This window comes from Zootoca vivipara, chromosome 3 (assembly GCF_963506605.1).
Source record: "Zootoca vivipara chromosome 3, rZooViv1.1, whole genome shotgun sequence".
Taxonomy (NCBI): Eukaryota; Metazoa; Chordata; class Lepidosauria; order Squamata; family Lacertidae; genus Zootoca; species Zootoca vivipara.
This window is the reverse complement of record NC_083278.1, coordinates 117251831-117273892: the sequence shown is the minus strand read 5'-3', so window position 1 is coordinate 117273892 and position 22062 is coordinate 117251831. Positions and strand designations below refer to the sequence as shown.

General features: G+C 49.0%; 1 protein-coding gene across 1 annotated transcript in view; it reads right to left on the bottom strand.

Moving 5' to 3' along the window:
- Positions 1-5436: 5436 nt before the first annotated feature.
- LOC118082660 (uncharacterized) overlaps positions 5437-22062 on the bottom strand; it is a 38623-nt gene continuing 21997 nt past the window's right edge. The window contains exons 6-7 of the mRNA XM_035110471.2: positions 7882-8636; positions 5437-7585 (exon numbers count right to left, since the gene is read on the bottom strand). Of these exons, the coding sequence (XP_034966362.1) occupies positions 7544-7585; positions 7882-8636 (797 nt within the window). The 3' untranslated portion in view covers positions 5437-7543. The remainder of the gene's footprint in view (positions 7586-7881; positions 8637-22062) is intronic.

Below are 22062 nucleotides of genomic sequence, written 5' to 3'. Positions count from 1 at the left end.
AAGTCAGAGTCGACAGCGGGAACAACTCTGCCGATTGCTCCACTTCGCAGGGAGATGACATAGGAAGGCCAGCATTTGCACGGGTCCACGAATTCAGTTGGACTTGCACCCTAGCTATGCCCCTGCACACACAAACACACACACCGGCATCCCATTGTTATGTCTCAGAACAACAAGTAAATAGGTACATATGAAAAGCCCGCTAGATCAGGCCAGTGACCCATCTAGTCCAGCATCCTGCTCTCACAGTGGCCAACCATGGGAAACTTGCAAGCAGGATTTGAGCACAAGAGAGCCCTCTCCCCTCCTGTGGTTTCCAGCAACTGGGATTCAGAAGCACTGCCACCTACAACTGTGGAGGGCAGAGCATGGCCATTATGGCCAGCAGCCGTGACAGCCCTCTCCTCTTCCATGAATTTGTCCCAATTCCCCACCCCCTTTTTTACATGTGATAAGATATCATGGGGTCACGAAGAGTCGGACACGACTAAACGACTAAACAACAACAAGAAGACATCATTTGGAAGCATGAAAAATAGCAGGCATTTTCTTCTGCCTGATGCAGCATGACAAATTCCCCATTTTTTGGAGAAATATAGATCTTAATGTGCTTGGAAGGTGGTGGTTGTTTTTGCTTAACTTTGGGCACAATGAGTGTTCTCTCTGTGTGTGTGTGTGTATGTGTCATTAAAATACTTGCTCCCCAATAACATACATATGACACAATGATCTTCTTGTAAATCAGAACATGTGATGGTGCCTCCTTGTTTTTGCTTCCTGCACACAATGCACAATTGTGCGCAGACAGGAGGGCCAAATGGAGCCATGCGAATCTTCCACCCAGAAGCTGTGTGACAGGCCGCATGGGATGGACTTCCTCCCCCGACTGCTGCAAAAGCCACATTTGGGGAAGGGGGCTTGTTCTTTCAACCTATGGAGGGATATCAGAACATACTTTTAAATCGAATCAAGGTGATATGTGTGAAGAGGAAGGCCTGGCGAAAACATTACACTGCTCTGCTAACACTGGAACTCAGGGACGTTCAATGAAGTTGAAGGCTGGAAGATCCATGTCGGATAAATGAAGGTCCTTCTTCTTGCATTGCAGAGTTAAACTGTGGAACTCCCTGCCACAGGAGGCAGTGAGGGCCACCAACTTAGAGGGTTTTAAAAACGGATTAGATAAATTGATGGAGGAGCCATGACGGATGTGCTCGGCCTCCACAGTCAGAAGCAGAAATGCTTCTGAATACCAGCTGCTGGAAACCACAAGAAGGGAGCAAGCTCTTTTGCTTGGGTCCCATTGCGAGTTACCCATAATGAGCAACTGGTTGGTCACTGTAAGGACAGAATGCAGGACTAGGTGGGCCAGTTCCCAGCAGATAATTGGTTTGCACAGTCAAACTGAGCAGGATTTAACTCCTACACAAGCTGGTGTCAAACCGTGCACAGCCAACACAGAATCGAAGCCCATCTCCCTTCCAAGTGATGTCAACTGATAGATAGGTATATGTGGCTTGGGGGAAATGGCCTTGTGGGCCAAGAAGAAGAAGAGTTTGGATTTGATATCCCGCTTTAGCACTACCCGAAGGAGTCTCAAAGTGGCTAACATTCTCCTTTCCCTTCCTCCCCCACAACAGACACCCAGTGAGGTGGGTGGGGCTGAGAGACTTCAGAAACGTGTGACTAGCCCAAGGTCACCCAGTAGCTGCATGTGGAGGAGCGGAGACGTGAACCCGGCTCCCCAGATTACAAGTCTACCACTCTTAACCACTACACCACACTGGCTCACAAGCCAGAGGTTCCCAACCGTTTCAAATTGCTGGAAACCACTGGGGGGGGGAAGAGTGCTGGTCTTGTGCTCAGGTCCGGCTTACGGGCTTCTCTTTGGGACATCTGGTTTCCCCCTGTGAGAACAGGATGCTGGACTAGATGGGCCACGGGCCTGATCCAGCATTCTCTTCCTATATGACTCTGCCGTGGGCCCATGACATTATTTCAAGTTGGTTAGCCAAACGCCCTGCGTTGAGGATAACAGAGAGATGCCAGCCCTTTTTGGCACGTAGTTCTGCACATGCTGCCCGCTATCACTTAATCAGCGCATTCTCCTCCCGGTGTTGACTTTTTCAATGCAAACAGAGTTTCTAGGAGAACCTGAACTGGTCCTGCAGGGTTTTTGTTTTATCTTCCAGGCGGCTCAGATACATGCCTCCGTCAACACCCATCTCCCTGCTCTCAACCAATTCTCTGCATGGCTCTGGCTCCCCCACTCCCCTTCCCTCATCTGGGAGACAGCAGCACGGGAACACAGAGGGCAATCTCCTGCTCCAAAACACCCCTTGACAGCTGCTCTTTCAAACCATAAAACAGAAGGTTATCCAAGAAGGGGAGACCACATGTGTGCACATGCAACTGATCAGCACCACATTAATAAATTGTGGGGGGAGGAGGGGGAAGCATCAAACAATTTAAATTAAAGGGGAGGAAGCAGGTTTCCAAAAAGCCAAGATGTGAAAGAAATTTAGTTATGTGCGTTGAAGTTTGGCAGGTTGATGCTTTTGAAAAGGCCAAGAAACCTTGACTCTGTGAGAGAGGCACCCACGTTCGGAACATGGGAAGCTCCCTTATACTCACTGGTCTATCTAGCTCAGTATCGTCTACACTAAGGCTAAGCTATTGCCCTCCCCCAAGTGGAATTGATAATGATTTTAGGCCTGATGGAAAGTTTTGTGTGGGTCTTGCCCTCCCCTTTTTTTTTGCACTGCACCAGCCTAGACAGTGGCAAAGAGCAGGGCTCTGGGCAACATGCTAGCAACCCCCTTGCTGCAAAATGCCTCCTCGGTTCCCTGGCGACTTTTATCCATTGCCCTTATCAGACGTTTATTCATTTACAACTCCCTGACTGCAGGAATAAGGTTTGGAATTTCAACCCTGTTCTGGCTTCCCGTTGCCAAAAATCCCCCGGCATGTTACTGGCATCAGGCACATGAAAGATCTTACAAAAGAACCCCAGCACAGAGCAAACAAGCGAAGGCTGTCTGGGCAAGAAGAAGCATTTCGAAGGACCTAAGGGCAGTTTTGCACACACACACACACACACACACACACACACACACACACACGGGCACACACAGGCACACACGGGCACACATTTCACTTTTTTGCTTTGCAGCTCAAGACTGCAGAAAGGGGAAGGGCTGTAGCTTAGCTGCCTTGCATGCAGAAGGGTCCCCGGTCCCCGGCAACATCTCCAGGCAGGGCTAGGACATACTCCCTGCCTGAAACCCCAGACAGCCACTGCCAGTCAGAGTAGATAATGCTTGATTTCACCTTCCTAGACAAACCGCAAGGAGTGAACCAAAGAGCAAGCCTTGGCTACAGCTGCCTACTTTGTCACCACGCTCCGCCTAACGTTAGGGACGGGCCAGCATGCAATAAATTGAAATAGTGTGCACACACAAACCACAACCCCAATCTCCCTGCAGGGGAGGGGAACCTTGGACACCGAACTGGCTGCAACGTCTTTTTTGCGCAAAATCAAATTGTATATAGCCCACTCAAAATTAATCCAACACAGGCAGTGTTGCTGAGGGGAGTTCAACCAGAGATTGTGATGATTTACTTGAGTTTTATCTGCCATTCCCCACCGAAGGAGGCCAGGGCAGCCGGCATCTCTACAAAACACTACAGAAATTCCAAATGACTAAAAACATGTTTTGAATTTATACAGCAATTGCCAAGCTGCTGAAATATGCCGCCCTTCAAGCAGAAACAATTAGAGGTCTCATCTGAATGGCGGCAACATTGGGGGCAAACACACTTCAGCAAGGACAGGGAGGTGGTTCCATCCTCAGGGCACCACCACAGGGAAGGCCCTGCTGCTGGGTCCTGCCTTGCAGGCCATGCACATTGGTAGAACCACCAGCAAGGAAAGGCCGGCCCACCCATTAGCCTTGGTTGGGCAGTCGCCTCCAGGCAGCAGGCTGAGAACAGCTAGGAGGGCCACCAGATCCAGGCACACCATCCACTTCCTTCTGTGCTTGTCGGCCGTGGCCACCTAGGAAGAGCGATGCTTTGGCTGCCACCGCCCAATCCTCTCTTGCCCCTTTCTTTCTCCTCCACTGCCTTCAGCGTGCTGGAACTTCCCTGCATTGCCAGCCCACCGATGAGGCAGACTGAAGCAGTTGCCTCAGGTGGCAGAATCCCGTTGGGCGGTGCCTGCTTCCCCAGACCGCCTCCAGTTGCCTCAGGCGGTGGCAGAGAAGGCAGAGGCACTGGGAGGTTGGCAGAGGAAGCAGAGGGGTGGACGAGGAGTTGGGGCGCCATTTTCTGTTTTGCCTCAGGCGGCAAAATGTCTTGGGCCGGCCCTGAGCACAGCCTCGCTTGCCAACCTTCAGGCTGGTCCATATTGGGGGAGATGGTGCCTGTGTCTTTAAAAGCCTCGCAATCCCTGCCATCGGCAAACATGGCCAGCCTCGCTGGATCACACATGACCACGCACAGGAATATAACCAAGCACTAAGTGGCCGTAATCCCCGCACTCGGACCCAGCCAGTTATTAAAGTACAAAAGGGCAAATGGAGGCCAGAGGTCAGGGCAGTGAACCGTGGGCAGACAAGAGAATCGTGGAGGGCATCTGTGCGCAACCGCCGTCGTTTCCAGGCCACGCTTCCTGCCGCTCAGATGCTCCGGCTGCCAATTTTGCAGTGCTATCTGGTCAACCTTTTCTGCTTGATTGCTCTGCAGCCCAACGGACAATCTGGCTGATAGGACTCTTCGTTTCCCCCCAAAGATCAGATAAGCCGGGGCACATCAAATCGTAGGATCATATACTTCACTCTTACAGCAAAGTAATTGCTTTCGTTTAGATCGGATGCTTTAGTTGGGATTCCTGCATTGCAAGGGTGGACCAGTTGACCCTTGGACTCCCAACTCTACAATTATATGATCCTATGATTATGTATTTAGAGTAGTAAACTGCCTTCGAAGAGCCTCCCCTTGTGGTGTCGTGGTTAGAGTGCTGGACTGTGACTTGGCAGAGCAGGGTTCGAATTCCCGTTCAGCCATGAAGCTCCCTGGGTGAGTTTGGGCCGTCACTGCCTCTCTGCTTAACCTACCTCCCAGAGTTGTTGTGAAGAGAGGAGGAGGAGGAGAACTATGCCTGCCCCTTTGAGCTCCTTGGAAGAAACGTGGGATATGCACGCAAATAATAATAATTTTATTTAATGACATTTCTACCTACTACCACTACTCCAACTATGGGTATTAGATTCCTTACCCACATTTCAAGTAACATTTCCTAGACTTGTCAATAAAACATTATAAAATGCAACAGAAAAACAAGCAAAGTGAAGGTTGCCTTGCTGAGTGGTCCCGTTCAGGGTGCCAGCCAGCCAGATCCCTCTGCTCCTAAGATACTCCATTCCCTTCCCACCCACCACCCCTCAGCACCCAGCAGTCAGAGCATATTCAGTCCCCACCGGGCTCTTTTTCAGAGGAGGGAGAGTTCCCCCTCAAAAATATGTCCTGTGCTTCTGCAGACTTCTGCTCATGCTCCCTCATAACACTAGAACTTGCAGACATCCACTGACGCTGAAGATTCAGGACAGATTAAAGAAAGCCCTTCTTCTTGCAGCACACACACTGCGGAACTCACTGCCACAGGACAGGAGGCAGTGACAGCCACCAACTTGGTTGGCTTTAAAAGAGGATTAGACAAATTCATGGGGGAGGAGAGGGCTAGCGATGGCTACTAGGCAGCACGGCAAAGCTCTGAACGTCTCTCTTTGTTGATTAGAATGTGACGCTGATAACACCAAGGTTGCAGGTTCGATCCCCGTATGGGACAGATGCATATTTCTGCATTGCAGGGGGTTGGCCTAGATGATCCTCAGGGTCCCTTCCAACTCTACAATTCTATGAGGGGCTGCTGAACTGTGAGCAAAGGTGCCCCTTATTCCAGGCAATATCCAGACACCACAGCTGCCTTTGCAGGTCACAATAAAGCAGGCTTCTCCATCCCGGTGCCCCCTAGTTATTCAGGAGCACGACTCCCATGCTGACCAGGACTGATCCATCAGCCTCTTCTTACGTTCTTACATCCCATGCTCAGGAGCTGCCAGTCCTCTCTGCCAAGCAAGGACCACAACAACTGGGCTGCCCCAGATCCCGAATTCTGAATGGCCTGCCATTGTTTCCAGTTCTAGCAGTGCCCCAACATAACGTCCCTTTGTCATTTTACAAGGCAGATAGAGCAGCGCTGAGGGAAAGTGTTTGGGGTGGAGGGGAGAAGAGAACTGGGGCAGAAGACAATGGCCTCATTGATAGTCCCGTGTTGGGGGCAGGGTCACGCGTTGGGTGCATACGCATTCGTATTTTCTTCCTAGAGTGCGTCTGGCTGCTGAAAACAGCATGAATAATCATTTTTTATAAAATGACCAAAGGACAAGTTTGCAATCCAAAATGTTAAGAGTAATAACACACCTCTCATCTTAATGCACAAGCTTCAGGCAGCTCGATAAGATTATCTGTGAATAACTTACCAAATATTTGCAAATGCAGTGTCTGTCTGTCTGTCTGTCTGTCTGTCTGTCTGTCTGTCTGTCTGTCTGTCTGTCTATCTAAAAGTGGGGCATCATGGACTGAGGAGTCCTTGCGCAAAAGCCCCTTTGAATTCAAGCCACACCTTGGTTCACACATCCTCAAGAAAGCTCCATGCAGCAGGGCTTCTGTCGTGCCCATTTTGCAGATGAGAACTGAGGCTGGGAAAGCAATTCCCTGAGACCATCCGGGGAGTTTGCCGCCAAGACTGGAATGGACATACCTTTTGCCAAGCGGGCACAGCAACACGCTTGGCGCTTCTTCAGGCAGCTTAACATAAAAGTATGGGAATGGAAAGCCCCCCCCCCTAAAACCTTCTTTTTTAAAAAAGAGCTGCTTCTGCGGTTTCCAACTGATAATTTTATTGGTTTATTCTCTTTGTAAACTGCTTAGAGGGTTTTTTTGTTTGCTTGTTTTTACAATCAGGCGGTGCACAAATTTTATGAAATAAATAATAAATAAATGCAGAATTAACTTTTAATCGTTGCACCACCACCATCATTATTATTAGTGTTGTGCTCCAGCGATATTAAAAACTTTTATTATAAACAATTGCAATCGCCGACGTGCTTGTGGAAAACGCAGGCTATAAATAAAAAGGATGCGGCTGTGCTTGTTTTGAGCCCGAGTCTGTTGTTCCACATGACAACAAGCTCCTGTGCGGCTCTTGGAAGACCCACGGACACCCCACCCCCCAGCACCCTACAACAGAACACCACCACCACCCAAAGCCCTCCACCTGCCAAGTCCTGTAGAAAATGTTTACTGGGGCAGAGGAGAACCCAAATCCTGAAATGCTTTCTGGGTCCCCAAAGGCTTTCCGCCTGCCCTCCGTCCGAGAGGCCTAGAAGGAGCCTTGACAGCTCCGGGGGGGGGGGGGGCATGTGTGTCTCCAGTCTTTTCCAGCGTCTTGCCTCTGCTCTTCCCTCACCCCGACCTCGGTTCATACTTCCAGTGGCGCGATGGCACCCGGCGTGTCGCCTCCCTGTGGAAAGAGAGAAAGAAGGGGAACGAGGAAAGCAAAGCCTGAGGGTTTATGTCATTCCTTCCAAATGAACATGCACGTATATGAAAGACCACCAGAGTGGCTGGGGAAACCCAGCCAGATTGGGCGGGGTATTATTATTATTACTATTATTATTATTATTATCACATTGGATATGACTCATGGATGATGATGTGTGCGGCCATATTACCTACAAGGACCTATTCACACATGCAAGGGAGCCTTGAAGGCGCCCCCTTGGGTGTAATGGGGCCTGATCCCACAAGGCAGCCTACCTGCATCTCGGCATCGAGGTTCAAGGTCTCGTAGATGTCCTCAAAGCGCTTCTCTGGGATGGGGGGAGGCTCCTCCTCTTCCTGTTCGGGGGGCTTGCGGTGGTCTGCTGGCTGCCACTCCTGCGCTGGCCTGGGCCTCTTGCACACTTTGGCATACATGGCGCTCAGCCTTTTCTCCATGTCATAGCTGGTCTGGATGGGAGCCCCTCCCTCGGGTGTTGGTCCCGGCACCTGGCCCAGGGACTCACTGCCCTGCAAGGCTGTAGGTGGCTGTATTGGCACCCCACTGGACCCTATACTCCCCGTGTCCCTCCTGCGCAATTCGGCGGATCCTGCAAGCGGGTCCCCCGGGGTTGCAGCACAACCTGCGCTGCTAATGATTGGCAAGCCAGAGCCCTCCCTTCCCTCCCACCGGTCCCTGGTATATAATGCCCTTTTTCCATCCTCGATGCTTTCGTAAACTTGGTTGTCGATGCTCCCATTCAGGGGCTCCGCTCCAGATACACGGGCCTCCTTCGGGGTCATCGGGAGTTTCCTGAACTGCAGCGAGCTCGGGGAAGTTGCTTTTGGGCAGGATGCTCCTGATGGTCCCGAGGCTCCTAGGTGGTGCGGATCCGACTTTCTGGCCTTCTCCAGAGTTTGGTGGTTTGGGCTAACTGTGCGTATTTCTTTTGGGGAGCTGGCATTTCTGTGCTCGAAGTCTGCAGGAAAACCATTCGTTTGCCTCTCCACCTGATGACTGGGCAAAGAGCTACCTGCAGATAATGATATGCATTTTAATTACATGTTGCTTTGAGTGCCTTTTTTGGGGGGGGAGAATATAACTCGTTTTTTTAAATAAATGCACATCATCAACAAATGTTCCCTTCAATAATAAGCTCACAGCAACAACATCCAACATACCATCTCAGGACTATTTAATTGCTCATCTTCTAACATTCTGTATGCCCTCAAATGCCAACAGTGCCCTTCAGCTCTCTATATTGGACAAACAGGCCAAACCCTACGCCAAAGGATAAATGGACATAAATCTGACATCAGGAATCACAAGACAGAGAAACCAGTAGGAGAACACTTCAATCTCCCAGGACATTCTATACAAGATGTCAAAGTAGCTGTCTTATTACAAAAAAAAATTAGAAATAGACTGGAAAGAGAAGTTGCTGAATTGCAACTTATTACCAAACTTAAAACCACGGAGAGACCTGGTCTGAATAGAGACATTGGATTCTTATCTCATTATACATGATTTTTAGCCATCTCGCCTTTGCTTTTTCCTGTAAGACCAATTGCAGTCGTTAACAGTCATCCACAGGTTTACCACACCTATCAGCCAATCACCCATTCCCACTACCCTTCTGAGTAATACCCCTCCCCACCCTCTCACTATATATAAGGGTCTGGTGACTTCTGTTTCAGTGTATCTGAAGAAGTGTGCATGCACACGAAAGCTCATACCAATGACAAACTTAGTTGGTCTCTAAGGTGCTACTGGATGGAATTATGGATTTTTTTAATTTTGTTTCGACTACAGCAGACCAACACTGCTACCTACCCGTGTTTCTCTGAAAAGAAGACACCATCTTATATTATTTTTCCTATATATAAAAAAACACACCACTATGGCTTATTTTTTTCCTCCTCCTCCTCCTGCTGCGGTCGGCATTGCTGCTTCGCCTATCACTATGTCTTATTTTTGGGGTATGGCTTATATTCCTTGAATGCTTTAAAATCCTGCTATGGCTTATTTTATGACTACGTCTTAAAATAGGGGAAACAGGGTACCTGTAGCAAGAAGAAAGCTAATGCAGTAGGGATCATGGCAAACTGGAAATTTAAACCCCAACATGTGCAACAGGCCAGAGGCATTTACTGGTGCACATTCCAGGCACTGGTGTGTGGAGGGGAGGGTGGGGGGAGCGCACTGCATTGGGTACCATTTGGGGAAAGGGTGCCATCATGGCCTCCCACCGGGACGCGCTCCGTGCCCCCGCGCCGTGCCGCACACCGTGCCCCGGGGTGTGCACCACGCCCCCACAGGTGACGCATCACACCCCCGGGGTGCGCACCACGCCCCCACGGGCGATGGGTGACACCCCTGGGGTGCACGCCAGCCACAGCTCCGCCTGTTCTCCACTCCGGGGGGCTGCAACATGTTGCTCTGCCATTGATTCCAGGATCCCCAATATTGAAGGATACGTCGAGGGAAGGGATGTTATTATTAATTGATGTTATTGTCATGAATATTATTATTATTATTATGGTACCCTACCCCTCTTCAAGGAGGCTCCCAAGGCAAATAACAACAAGTAAATAAATGCAGCCAGCCTAAGACGGCAAGCACAAAGCAGCAGGATTGGTCTGTTAAAACTATTTAAACCATAGCAGCTTCCAAAATGTGGAACTTCCTCTCCATAGAGTTGCATCAGCCATCCTCATTATACAGTTTCCATCCTTTGCCGAAGATGCACTGGCTTTTGGACGGTTAAAAATTGTGCGATTCTCCTCCCCTCCCCTCCCCGTTGGGGCCAGCTTTGTTGTCTGATGGTACATTCTTTGGTTTGCTTATGAATCATTTTATTGGATAACTAGGGATGGAAAGAAATTTGACTCGATTCGCATTTAAAGGCAAATCATCCACACTTTCCAGATCAATACTCCAGCCGAAACACAGAAATGTTTTGCAAGAAAAGAAAAAATAGAGGCGAATTTGCACACAAAGCTGTACTATATGCAGTATTAGGAGAGGTTCACACTAAAATGCCGATGAATTTTCACACTTTTTAACAAGAATGGAAATGTGCAAGTGATGTGGAACTGTAGAGAACCAAGTTTAGGGCTGGAAAAGTGAGAAATGGAACTTAACTGGACAGATTCACACACACACCCCACTTGCAACCCCCTATAGGACAGGTAAGAGGCCTCTTCAAGAAATTAATGGCTAAAAAACTCCACTGCACCTCTGTGCCATAGACATGAGCAAATAAATATATTTTAAGTGGCAACTGGGTGGGGGGAAGTGTCCCTGAAGGATGATGTTGAAGTTACTTATCAGTGTCCAGTTCTTCACTTGCATGAATGTTTGAAGCACAACTCAGGCAGAAAATGTAGAGAAAGACCTAATGCTTCTGAAGGCAGCCCTGTTTAGGGAAGCTTTTAATATTTGATAAATTATTGTATTTTAATATTTTAATATTTTGCTGGGAGCTGCCCAGAGTGGTTGGGGAAACCCAGCCAGTTGGGCGGGGTATAAATAATAATAATAATTATTATTATTATTATTATTATTATTATTATTATTATTATTATTATTCTGCGTCCCTGATTCCCAGTGTGCACCTTAGTTATACCCATTTTCTATCTCTCCATGAACAGTAATACTGAGTCACACCATTGAGCCCATCTAGCTCAGTATTGTCTACACTGACTGGCAGCAGCTCTTTTAAGTTTTCAGGCAGGGGACATTTGCCAGCCCTAACCTGGAGATTCCAGGAATTGGAGCTGGGACCTTCTGCATGCAAAGCACCTGCTCTACCACTGAGTTAGGGTCTATGACTGAGTGACTCTCCCCTTTCAGATTGATAATAGTTTTCTGCAATAAAATTGGTTTTGCACGCACAATCACTCACGAACACGTGAAGGAATTTGGGGAAAAGAGCACCGGGGCATTGCAGGCAGTGATGTGCTCTGGTAAATCATGCTGCAAGGACCACTGCCTCGGAAAGATGAGGGACAGAGGAAGGGCATGGCCCTGCAGGTGTGCGAGGGGAAGCTGGGCGGACAGAGGATCAAGCGGGCATTTTTGCAAAGCCTCGACATGGCCCTTTCCCACCTACCACCATGAACAGCATCAAAGCCTTTGATCCTGCGGTTACAGTTTGGGTTTTCTGCAAAGCAAACACTGGTTCGGTAAGTATCTCTGATGAAGGGCCCCACCTAGGCTCAACTTGCCATGCCACCCATTTGTTTCTCTGTCAGGGAATTTGCACGCTTCACAAGACACACGTGTGTGTGTGTGTGCGTGTGCGTGTGTGTGTGTGTAGGGGAACAGAATCCAGGCTTTCCTTTCCTCTCCTGTTTTTGCAGAGAATCTGTTCTCCCCAACACCTCGGCAATCGTTTGGCCGAGCGCCAACACTTGTAATAAGTTTGTTCCTTTGGTTAAGCGTTTAAAGCCACGGAACAGGTTCCAACGCTGTCTGCAGAAGCTGTCAATTGCTGGGTCTGGCAGAGAGAACTTGCCCAGCAGGTTCGTTCTGCGGAAGATAAAATAACTGAGCGCAGTCTAGTGGGTTGGCCTTGGACCAGAGAGGCTTTAAGGGCTCTGCCTGCGTTTCCCTCCCCACCCTAACCCCCCCCAATGGAGCAAACACCAGTTTTGCAAGGTGGGGGTGGGTGTAAGGGTTGACCTCTTCATCCTCGCCTTGGTGCTGCTCTGATTCAGAGGGCCTCGTGGCTGCTTCAAATAACAAAACTGGCTCCCACATCACATGTGCCAGTGTGGTTAGAGTGTTAGAGCAGGGTCTGGGAAGCCAGGGGTCGAATGGTGATGAAGCTCACTGGGTGACCTTGGGCTGGTCACACTGCCTCTCTCAGCCCACCTTACAGGGTTGTGGTGGGGACTAAATATAGGCCACCTTAAGCTCCTTTGGAGGAAAAGGTAGGATGTAAATTCAATTAATCATCATCATAATGAATGACTGCATGAATTGGAAAGGTAGGATGTAAATTCAATTAATCATCATCATAATGAACGACTGCATGAATTGATCTGGACCCTGCAATCATCATCTCAGGCCTTCTTTGTGTCCCCCCCCCCCCACCGTGAGAGGTCCAGAAAGTGGCAACACGAGAACAGGGCCTTCTCTGCAGTGGCCCCCCGTCTGTGGAATGCTCTGACCAGGGAGGGTCCTAGAGATGGAAGCCCCGTGGGGCTCAAATGGTTTGGCTCCATTTATCTCTATTTATTCCATAAGATTTATACGCCACTTGGTTGCTAAAAAAACAAAACCTCAAAGCGGTTTACAAAAAGATTTTAAAAAATCAATAAGAAAGTTAGCAACAATAATGTAAGTCTTTCGAAGAGTTAAAATAGCAAGAAACTGAAAAATTCCATCAACTTTCTAAATATCAGAGGAGGCTGTAGTCTTGTGATGTGTTTGTGTATGTACATACCAGTGCCGGATTTATGTATAAGCTAAACCAGCTATACAGCTTCGGGCTCCACTCACTTGGGGACCCCCCCAAAAAATTAAAGGGGAAAAAAACCTGGATGTACATTTCCAAAATATAACATAAAATAAAACCTACATACAGCAACAGTGTTTTGTGTTGTGTCAGCTCCTATGATGCAGGTCATGGGCCCGGCCTGCTAGCCTGCTCCCTAAAATATCACTGGTTTGCTCATTTCTATATCAATTACTTTGATAAAATACATATTTTGTTATGTACAAATGGCTTTAGATACCTATTAGGTCCAATCACCATTTATTTATTTATTTATTTATTCATTCATTCATTCATTCATTCCCTGCCCATCTGGCTGGGCCTCCTCAGCCACTCTGGTTGGCTTCCAACAAAATATTAAAATACAATGGTCTGTTAAACATTAAAAGCTTCCCTAAACAGGGCTGCCTTCAGATGTAGACGCTCCTTCAGGTATACTGGACCGAGGCCGTTTAGGGCTTTAAAGGTCAGCACCAACACTTTGAATTGTGCCCAGAAATGTACTGGGAATATATAGCATATAGTCAACACAAAAACAGCGAACATTTGTTGTTGAACTGGAGGCTCATTCACTAGCGCTGATTTGATACTATCCCTAATAATATTTTTTTTAAGAGGAACTAAAAAGGGATGCCTGACTCCTAACCAAGCCTGTTCACAACATAAACAGAACAGGGATGTCCTGTTTAGGACGGAAGGAAGGAAGGAGCAAGGACTCTGAGGTTTCCATGCAAAGAAGGGGATTTTTCTGCCTCGTACTGACTTCCGCAAACACATGTTATTCTGGCTCCGCTATTCTGCCACAGAGCATTCGCCCTGATTTGTTGGTAGGGAGATTAGTTGCCTGGCTATTGAATGCACGCCCGCTCTGGTTTGTTTGTGGGCAAGTTTAATGACTTCGGGTCAAAGCAAGTGCCTTATCCTTTTTGTGAGAAGTCTGATCTCCTGTGGACGGCGGAGTTTGCGGTGGCAGAGCTCAAAACAAACTAGAATCATGCGGCCTGAATTTTCTGGACATGCCAGTGAATCCCTCCCCCAAAGGGTGACAGGTTCCCAGCAGTAAGACCACCTGGAAGGAAACATCTCTGCTTCCGCCCTGCTTTTGCTCCTGCAAAGAGCATGTTTCAGGTGGGTTCGTAACGCCAAATGCAGTGAAGTTGGGCCTGGGAACCTAGGAAGCTGTCTATCCTGAGACCATTGCTCCATCTAACTTAGTATTTCCTGCCCTGGCTGGCAGCAACCCTTCACTGTTTCAAGCAGGACTCTCCACTGTAAGAGCTAGTCAACAGTGGACTTTAAACAGAAGTTAGATGGCCATCTGTCTGTCATTGAAGCTAAAGTTGAGATTTGTGCATTGCACTCTATGATCCTATGCTTCTGTGAATGCAATTAACAAATAATGGCTCAACTGTCCTTGCAAAGGGGTTTTTGTTGTTCTGTTCCCCAGGATTAAAGTGTTAAGCGTCCACTACTCTCGAATTTTTCTTTTTGCTCTGCAGCCAGGGAAGGGAAGCCATGTCAATGCCCAGAAACACACACTCTCGGCCGCCACAGCTCTATCCAGGGCCGGCTGCCCACAACTCAACGCTGCCTTCTCAACTCTCCAAATGCCCTGGCTCATTCTCAGCAAAGAGCTGCTCACCAGCAAACCGTAATAACTCACCAAGCCTGGCTCTCTGGGTGCAGGGAGCCACACAAGCACACAAACATGTCCCATGCCTGCGTCGCACAGGAGAGCACCCCCCAGGCTCAGGAGCCAAGGCGTCTCCCATGCCCACTCTCTGCCTGCTCAGGGGATTTGTCCATGTTGCAAGGAGTGTGTGCTCCCTCTGGCTGGAAAAGGCGCTGCTCATGTCTCCCCCCCACAGCTCCAGCCTTGCACTCAGCCAACAGCAGTTTGGTGTTGAATTACTGCTGGAAGATTCCCCCGTCTCTGGGGGAAGCAGGAGCAGCAAAGGAAGAAATGTGGTCAGCGCTGGAGCGGAGCATTAACTGTTTCTACAGAACAGCCGTGCCAGGCTCCTGCAGCTGGGTAGGCGAAGGGGTGGGTGTTTCGCATTCAGGACATCCAGAGTTCAAATCCCCAGCATCTCTAGGCAAGGCTGGGCCAGACCTCTGTAAGATCTGCTGTCAAACAATGTGGAAATATACCAGGCTAGGTGGACAGAAGGCACATTTAGTATACCTGAAGGAGCGTCTCCACCCCACCGTTCAGCCCAGACACTGAGGTCCAGCTCCGAGGGACTTCTGTCAGTTCCCTCCCTGCGATATGTGAGGTTACAGGGAACCAGGCAGAGGACCTTCTCGGTGGTGGCGCCCGCCCCGTGGAATGCCCTCCCAGCAGATGTCAAGGAAATAAACAACTACAGTGGTGCCTCGCTTAACGAATGCCCTGCTTAACGAAATTTCCGCTTAACGAAAGGATTTTTCGAGCGCAGGTTGCCTCGCTAGATGAATTCATTTTATGAAAAAATTCATCTAGCGAATCGCGGTTTCCCATAGGAATGCATTGAAATTCAATTAATGCGTTCCTATGGGCAAAAAAAAAAATTCCAAAAAAAATTCAATTCATTCCTATGGGATTCGCTAGACGAATTTTTCGTTATAAGAAAAGACCCGTGGAACAAATTAAATTCGTCTAGCGAGGCACCACTGTATCTGACTTTTAGAAGACTTCTGAAGGCAGCCCTGTTTAGGGAAGTTTTCAATGTTTGATGTTTTATTCTTTTTTTAATATTCTGTTGAAAGTCACCCAGAGTGGCTGGGGAAACCCAGCCAGATGGGCGGGGTAGAAATAAATCATCATCATCATCATTATCATCATCATTTAGGGAAAAGGTGGGTGAGAGACGAGTTTGCAGAATTGTGTGTGGCATAGAGAGAGAAGGGAGAGAACAGTTTTTCTCCTTCTGCCATAACACTGGAACTCATAGATATCCAACAAAGTTTTACAAAAACAATTCCATTAAAAAATCATTAGCAATTTAGTACGAATTTATGTGAATACATAGCTACTCGCATGCAATTTTGCTTACAACACACATTTTTGCAAAGTGGTTTCCCCTTAGGCAATGCTCTTTTGCATTCTACTTTCACTAGTATATGCATTTCTACGCATACGGCTGTAGTATATGTGCAATTTTCATCCCCGTTGCTTAGCTGGAGAGCAGGCCTGCAAAATCCAGAGAAGCATGAATTCTGAAGGGGCGCTTGCGTTTTTGCGGTTTGCGTGTAGTTTCGGAAAGTGCGGACAGGGAAGTTCCCCTTTAGTTGTGAACTGAGCCAGCCCCGCCCCACAGACCTCCAGTAGAGAAGCACGTGGGGCTCAAAAGAAATTCATAGAATCACAGAACTGCAGAGTTGGAAGGGACCCTGAGGGTCATCCAGCCCAACCCCCAGCAATGCAGGAACCGTGAGCCAGTGGTGTCACAACGGGGGACGGTGCACCCTAGGTGCCATGTCTGCAGGGGTGACAAGAAGGCAGCCCACAGGGGATCGTGGCGGCGTGAGCAGCCATCATGCCGCCGCAGCTGCATGTAGATTATCCTCCGTTTGCGGCTGCAGCCGCGAGCAGAGGGTCCTGGTGCTGGCGTCAAACCGCAATGTACAGCGCATGTGCGGCGTCGCAACATACGCCGCATGAGTCGTACATAGCGACGCCCCACCCCGGGTGTCACAACGCCTTCGTTCGCCCCTGCCGCAAGCAGGATCGGGCATCGCACAACTCTTCTTCCACAGAGCAGTGCCAAAGCTACCAACCCGAAAGGCTGCAGGGTCAGTTTGTGCTATTAACACCATGGTTGCAGGTTCAGTCCCCCTATGGGACGGCTGCACATTCCTGCATTGCAGGGGGTTGGACTAGATGATCATCAGGGTCCCCTTCCAACTCTCCCATTCTATGAGCACGGCTAACCACGCTACAGGGTCTCTGACGCGTCTGAAACAAAATCTGAATGAAACTCTGCCCTGCCACCCTCCACCTACAATGAGGTCTGTGCCTCAGGCTTTCTGCCCTGAGAATTAAAAACGGCTGCCGGGGAGTTAAAGGGATTGTTCTCTTTGCTCTCGGTGAACTCAGGGATAAAGATCAAAAAGGTCTGAAAGCTGGACTGTGGGAGGGTGGGGAGTTGAAAGTAAAGCCCCTTTTCTGTTCCAGGGAAATCTCCTCCCAATGCATAGCCCAGTCTTCCCCAACCTGGCACCCTCCGATGTGTGGGGCTACAGCTCCCACCACCGCCCCCTGCCAGCACAACTGTCCAGAACATCTGGAGGGCACCAGGTTGGGGCAGGCTGCCGCCTTCTCGCCCCTGGCCCCAGCCTAGCCGGAATCACACAGATGTCCCCTCAAAGCCACCATCTCCATCTGGCGGATAATCCACGTTAAATAGATTCCAATCGCCTTACGCTCACGGCAGGCAGAGGCATCTCGGGACTTATATGCCGGAGAGACCCTCCAAGAGGGGGAAGCCCACCGCAGCACTCAGATTCACATACAAAAGGGTCGTTAACTTGGGGAGGGGGGGCAGTGTGCTTGCCTGAGCGTCTCCCTGGAGCCACATAACGTGGATCCTGCAGAGTGGCCTGTGAAGCGGGACGAGAGCCACTTTCAAATATCGAAAGGGCTGTCCCGTCCCGTGGGAGGCGGAGCAAGACAGCTTTCTGCTGCTCTGGTGTGGAGGACCCAAGCCGGTGGGTTCAAATGGCAAGAAAGGAGATTCCGACACTAAACATTCGGAAGAATTTTCCGCCCACCTCGGAAAGCGGCGAGCTCTCCTTCCTTGGTGGTTTTAAAGCAGAGGTCGGGTGGCCATCTGTCAGGGATGCTTTACCTGAGATTCCTGCATCACAGGGGGTTGGACTAGATGACCCCAGGGGTCCCTTCCAGCTCTATGATTACAGGGGTGGGTTGAAGGCTTTGTTGTAAACGTGGGCCAGCTCTAGAACTTCACAGAGTCATCATTACCCAACATCCCAATCTATAACATGCCCTGAATTAGGATCTACTGGCAGAGATGGCCTTTAACTATTTGGGGGGGGATTTGGCAGCTGCACCCAAGCAGCAGGTTCAGGGAGGAATTAAAAGGTCTGGGAAATGGGAAGTGATGTAGTTCTGGCCGCCGTTCCATGAAATCAGTAGGACTCACTTCCAAATAATGTGTAAGATACTTCCACATGGAAGTTTACTGTGGACTTGGCCCTGCCTAGCCTTCCAAGTTTTGTATGTTGTTCGCACAACACCACCCTCATTGAAATACGGCCCCTTTTTATTTCCCCAAATTATTAATTGATCTGGGGAGTTTATGGGAAGTGAGACCCTATCTTGCCAGAGTGGTGCATGCTCTGGTTCTCTCCTGCTTGGACTACTGCAATGCGCTCTACGTGGGGCTACCTTGGAAGGTGATCTGGAAACTACAACTAATGCGGCAGAATGCGGCAGCTAGACTAGACTGGGGACTGGGAGTGGCCCCCAAGACCATATAAAACCGGTCCTGAAAGATCTACATTGGCTCCCAGTACGTTTCCAAGCACAATCCAAAGTGTTGGTGCTGACCTTTAAAGCCCTAAACGGCCTCAGCCCAGTAGACCTGAAGGAGCATCTCCACCCCCATTGTTCTGCCCGGACGCTGATGTCCAGCGCCAAGGGCCTTCTGGCAGTTCCCTCACTGTGAGAAGTGAGGTTACAGGGAACCAGAAAGAGGGCTTTCTCAGTAGTGGTGCCCGCCCTGTGGAACACCTCCCATCAGATGCCTGACATTTAGAAGACATCTGAACGCAGCCCTGTTTAGGGAAGTTTTTAATGTTTGATGTTTTATTGTGTTTTTAATCTGTTGGGAGCTACCCAGAGTGGCTGGGGAAACCCAGCCAGATGGGTGAGGTAATAATAATAATAATAATAATAATAATAATAATAATAATAATAGTGTTCTGCAGGATAGTCACACCCCCACACCCCTGCCAGTCCCTAAAATATCAGAATCCCGCTCCACAGCAACTCTGAGCAGGGCTTTCTGTGTGGTTGCCCCTGCTATGTGGCAAACCATCCCTGGTGAGAAACGATGGGTGCCCACAATCTGTCCTTTTTGCAAACAACTGAAGGCATTTTTCTTGAGACAAGCTTGGATGGAAAGGTCTCTTGCCTTATATATTCATCTTGCATTGCTTAAAAAAACCCTTTCTTTCCTTTCCTTTTTTGCATGGTTTCAAAAACTTTATTAACTGTTTTTATGGCGTGTCTGCAAACTGCCTTGAGACACACATAAAAAAGTCAGTTGACCGATTGACTGATGGGTGGATGGAATAAAACCAATCAATAAATGTGTCAGAATTAAACAAGCTCCCAGCCAGGATCTACCTGCCTCCCTCAGCTGGCAGGAGATGTTGTTTTGATACTCCCCTCTCGCTATCTTATCTCTCATCGCCTCCCAAGAACTGATTCCACGCACCTCCCTGGTTTCTTGACTCCCACAATGGCTCTTTGGGGCAAGTTTCTGACTCGCCTCCAGCGAGAGAAGAGGGTGCCACACTTGCCAGCCGCTTTCTGGCGCACCCTTGGTGTGGATCCATCTTCCTGCAAGGATCTCCTGCTCCTCACGCCATCACAGTGGTCGCGCTCAGGAAACCACTTTGCAAGGCTTATGACATCAGGAGGTAACATGTGGTCGTGAGCAATGCCAACAGGAGATTCGGCAGCAACATGTGGGAGACGCTGCTGTGCCAAGCGACACACACACACAAAAAAAAAAGCTAAACAACTTCAATCCTAAAAAAAGGCTAACAACTTTGGGAGGGGGTTAAAAAAAAAAGCTCAACAACTTTTATCCTAAGAAAATCTCAACAACTTTGGGGTAAAATCCCAATCCTAAAAAAAGTCAACAACTCTTTGGTTGGCCCTCATACATGTTCACTTCATCAAACCTGGCCCTCTTTGAAAAAAGTTTGGACACCCCTGACATACGTAGTTAAACTATGGCTGGCCACTGTGTGCCATCCGCCAGATCCAGCAGGGCTCTGCCTATGTTCCCAAGGAGCTGCCGGTGGTCAGAGACAGTGAGATGGACACACACAGATCTGCAGCCACCCTGTCGACATAGAGAGCTGTCCATTTCCGTTAGAACAGACCTCTGGGAATTAATGGATTTGAGTTAGACATGTCCATTGGCTCCAGTGGGTCTGTTCTGTGCAGGATTAACACTGAATACAAGCGGAAGCCTCCCTTGATGTGATCTAAGCACGACTGACGCCCTGCTCAGCTGACGGTCTTCCCTTATTGAGGCGTCTCTCAAGAGATGCTGCCACGCTCTGGCTGCCTCCAGGCGGACTCTCGACTCACACAAAACGTGGCTGCTGTCCCAAACTTTTGTCGGATCGTAGAACAGTAGACCTCTGAGGGTCCTCTAGACCACCCCTGTGCAATGCAGGAATCACAGCTAAAGCATCCCTGGCAGGTGCCCCGCCCCAACAAACCTCTGCTTCAAAACCTCCAAGGAAGGAGAGGTCCCCCGCTTCCAAGGTAGCGCAGTCACTCTGTGCCACTTTCCGAAGCGCAAGAAGTCCGGTAAGAACAGCGATGGAAAATGGTGCTGGAAAGTGCTAGATCACAGCCGCTAGCTTGCAATGGTGACACCATTTAACCCCTGTGCAAGTTTGGCGTGAGCAGGTCTGGAAGCAGCCAAGAATTGCTTGCTTCCGCCTGAGATGCTCCAGGCATTAAGGTCATCCGAGGCAGTCGTTCTTAGGGTTCCCTGCCTCCCATCTCCAAGTGGGGACAGAGAAGTGGGGCTTTCTCAGTGCTGGCTCTCTGCTTAAAAAAACGCTCAGTGCTGGCTCTCTGCTTAAAAAAAAAAAAAACGCTCCCCTTGCACATGACCCCCCCCCTACAAATTTCAGGCACCACATGGAAACAGATTTATTTGGCTGTGGCTTTCAAAGGCTGGGTGCTTTCATTTGCCGGCTGCTTTCAGTGTTTTATGGGTTTATTGCTGTTTTTATTGTTCTCGTGACCTTTACAGTTCTTTTTGTTTCTGCCGTTCTTCTGCATTTAATTTGGCCTTGGTTTTTTTAATAAAACATGCTTGCCACCTTGGAAGAAATAACGTTCACTTTAGAAGGCAGGATAAGAAATTGACGAAACAAAAATAGGTGTGTGAAGGGGCATTTAGCAGAAGAGCTTTGCTGAAGGGACTTGCTAGGTTAGGGATGTGGGGTGGAGGGAATTGGGTTCTGTTCTCACTTAAAAGTGAACCAACCCGATTTGCTATTTCCAAAATAAAAAGCAGACCAAAAACACAGGCGCCCTTCGAAAAGCGCAGTTCTCTGAATCTTACAATGCAGCTCTCTCGCTAAGTGATGTATAAAAGGTAAAGGGACCCCTGACTGTTAGGTCCAGTCGCGGACGACTCTGGGGTTGCAGCACTCATCTTGCTCTATAGGCCGAGGGAGCCGGTGTCTGTCCGCAGACAGCTTCCGGGTCATGTGGCCAGCATGACTAAGCCGCTTCTGGTGAACCAGAGCAGTGCACGGAAACACTGTTTACCTTCCCGCCAGAGCGATACCTATTTATCTACTTGCACTTTGACATGCTTTCGAACTGCTAGGTTGGCAGGAGCAGGGACCGAGCAACGGGAGTTCACCCCGCCGCGGGGATTTGAACCGCCAACCTTCTGATCGGCAAGCCCTAGGCTCTGTGGTTTAACCCAGAGCGCCAAGAACTGCATATCCAGGGGTAAAGTGTACACTGAAAGGCCCATGTTGGTGAAAATAATATACACAGATGTACTATACTGCAGCAGGGCCATCTTTAACATATGCGCTGCTGGGGTGCAAAGATCCACCCACCCAGAGCCCCCAAATTTAGTTTAGCCGCCCCCAAATTAACTTTTATTGAGCTTTTCTTGGGAGGGGGTGAAGCCAAAGTTGTTGGCCTTTGGGGGGGGCGAACTCAAAAAAGGTGTTGAGC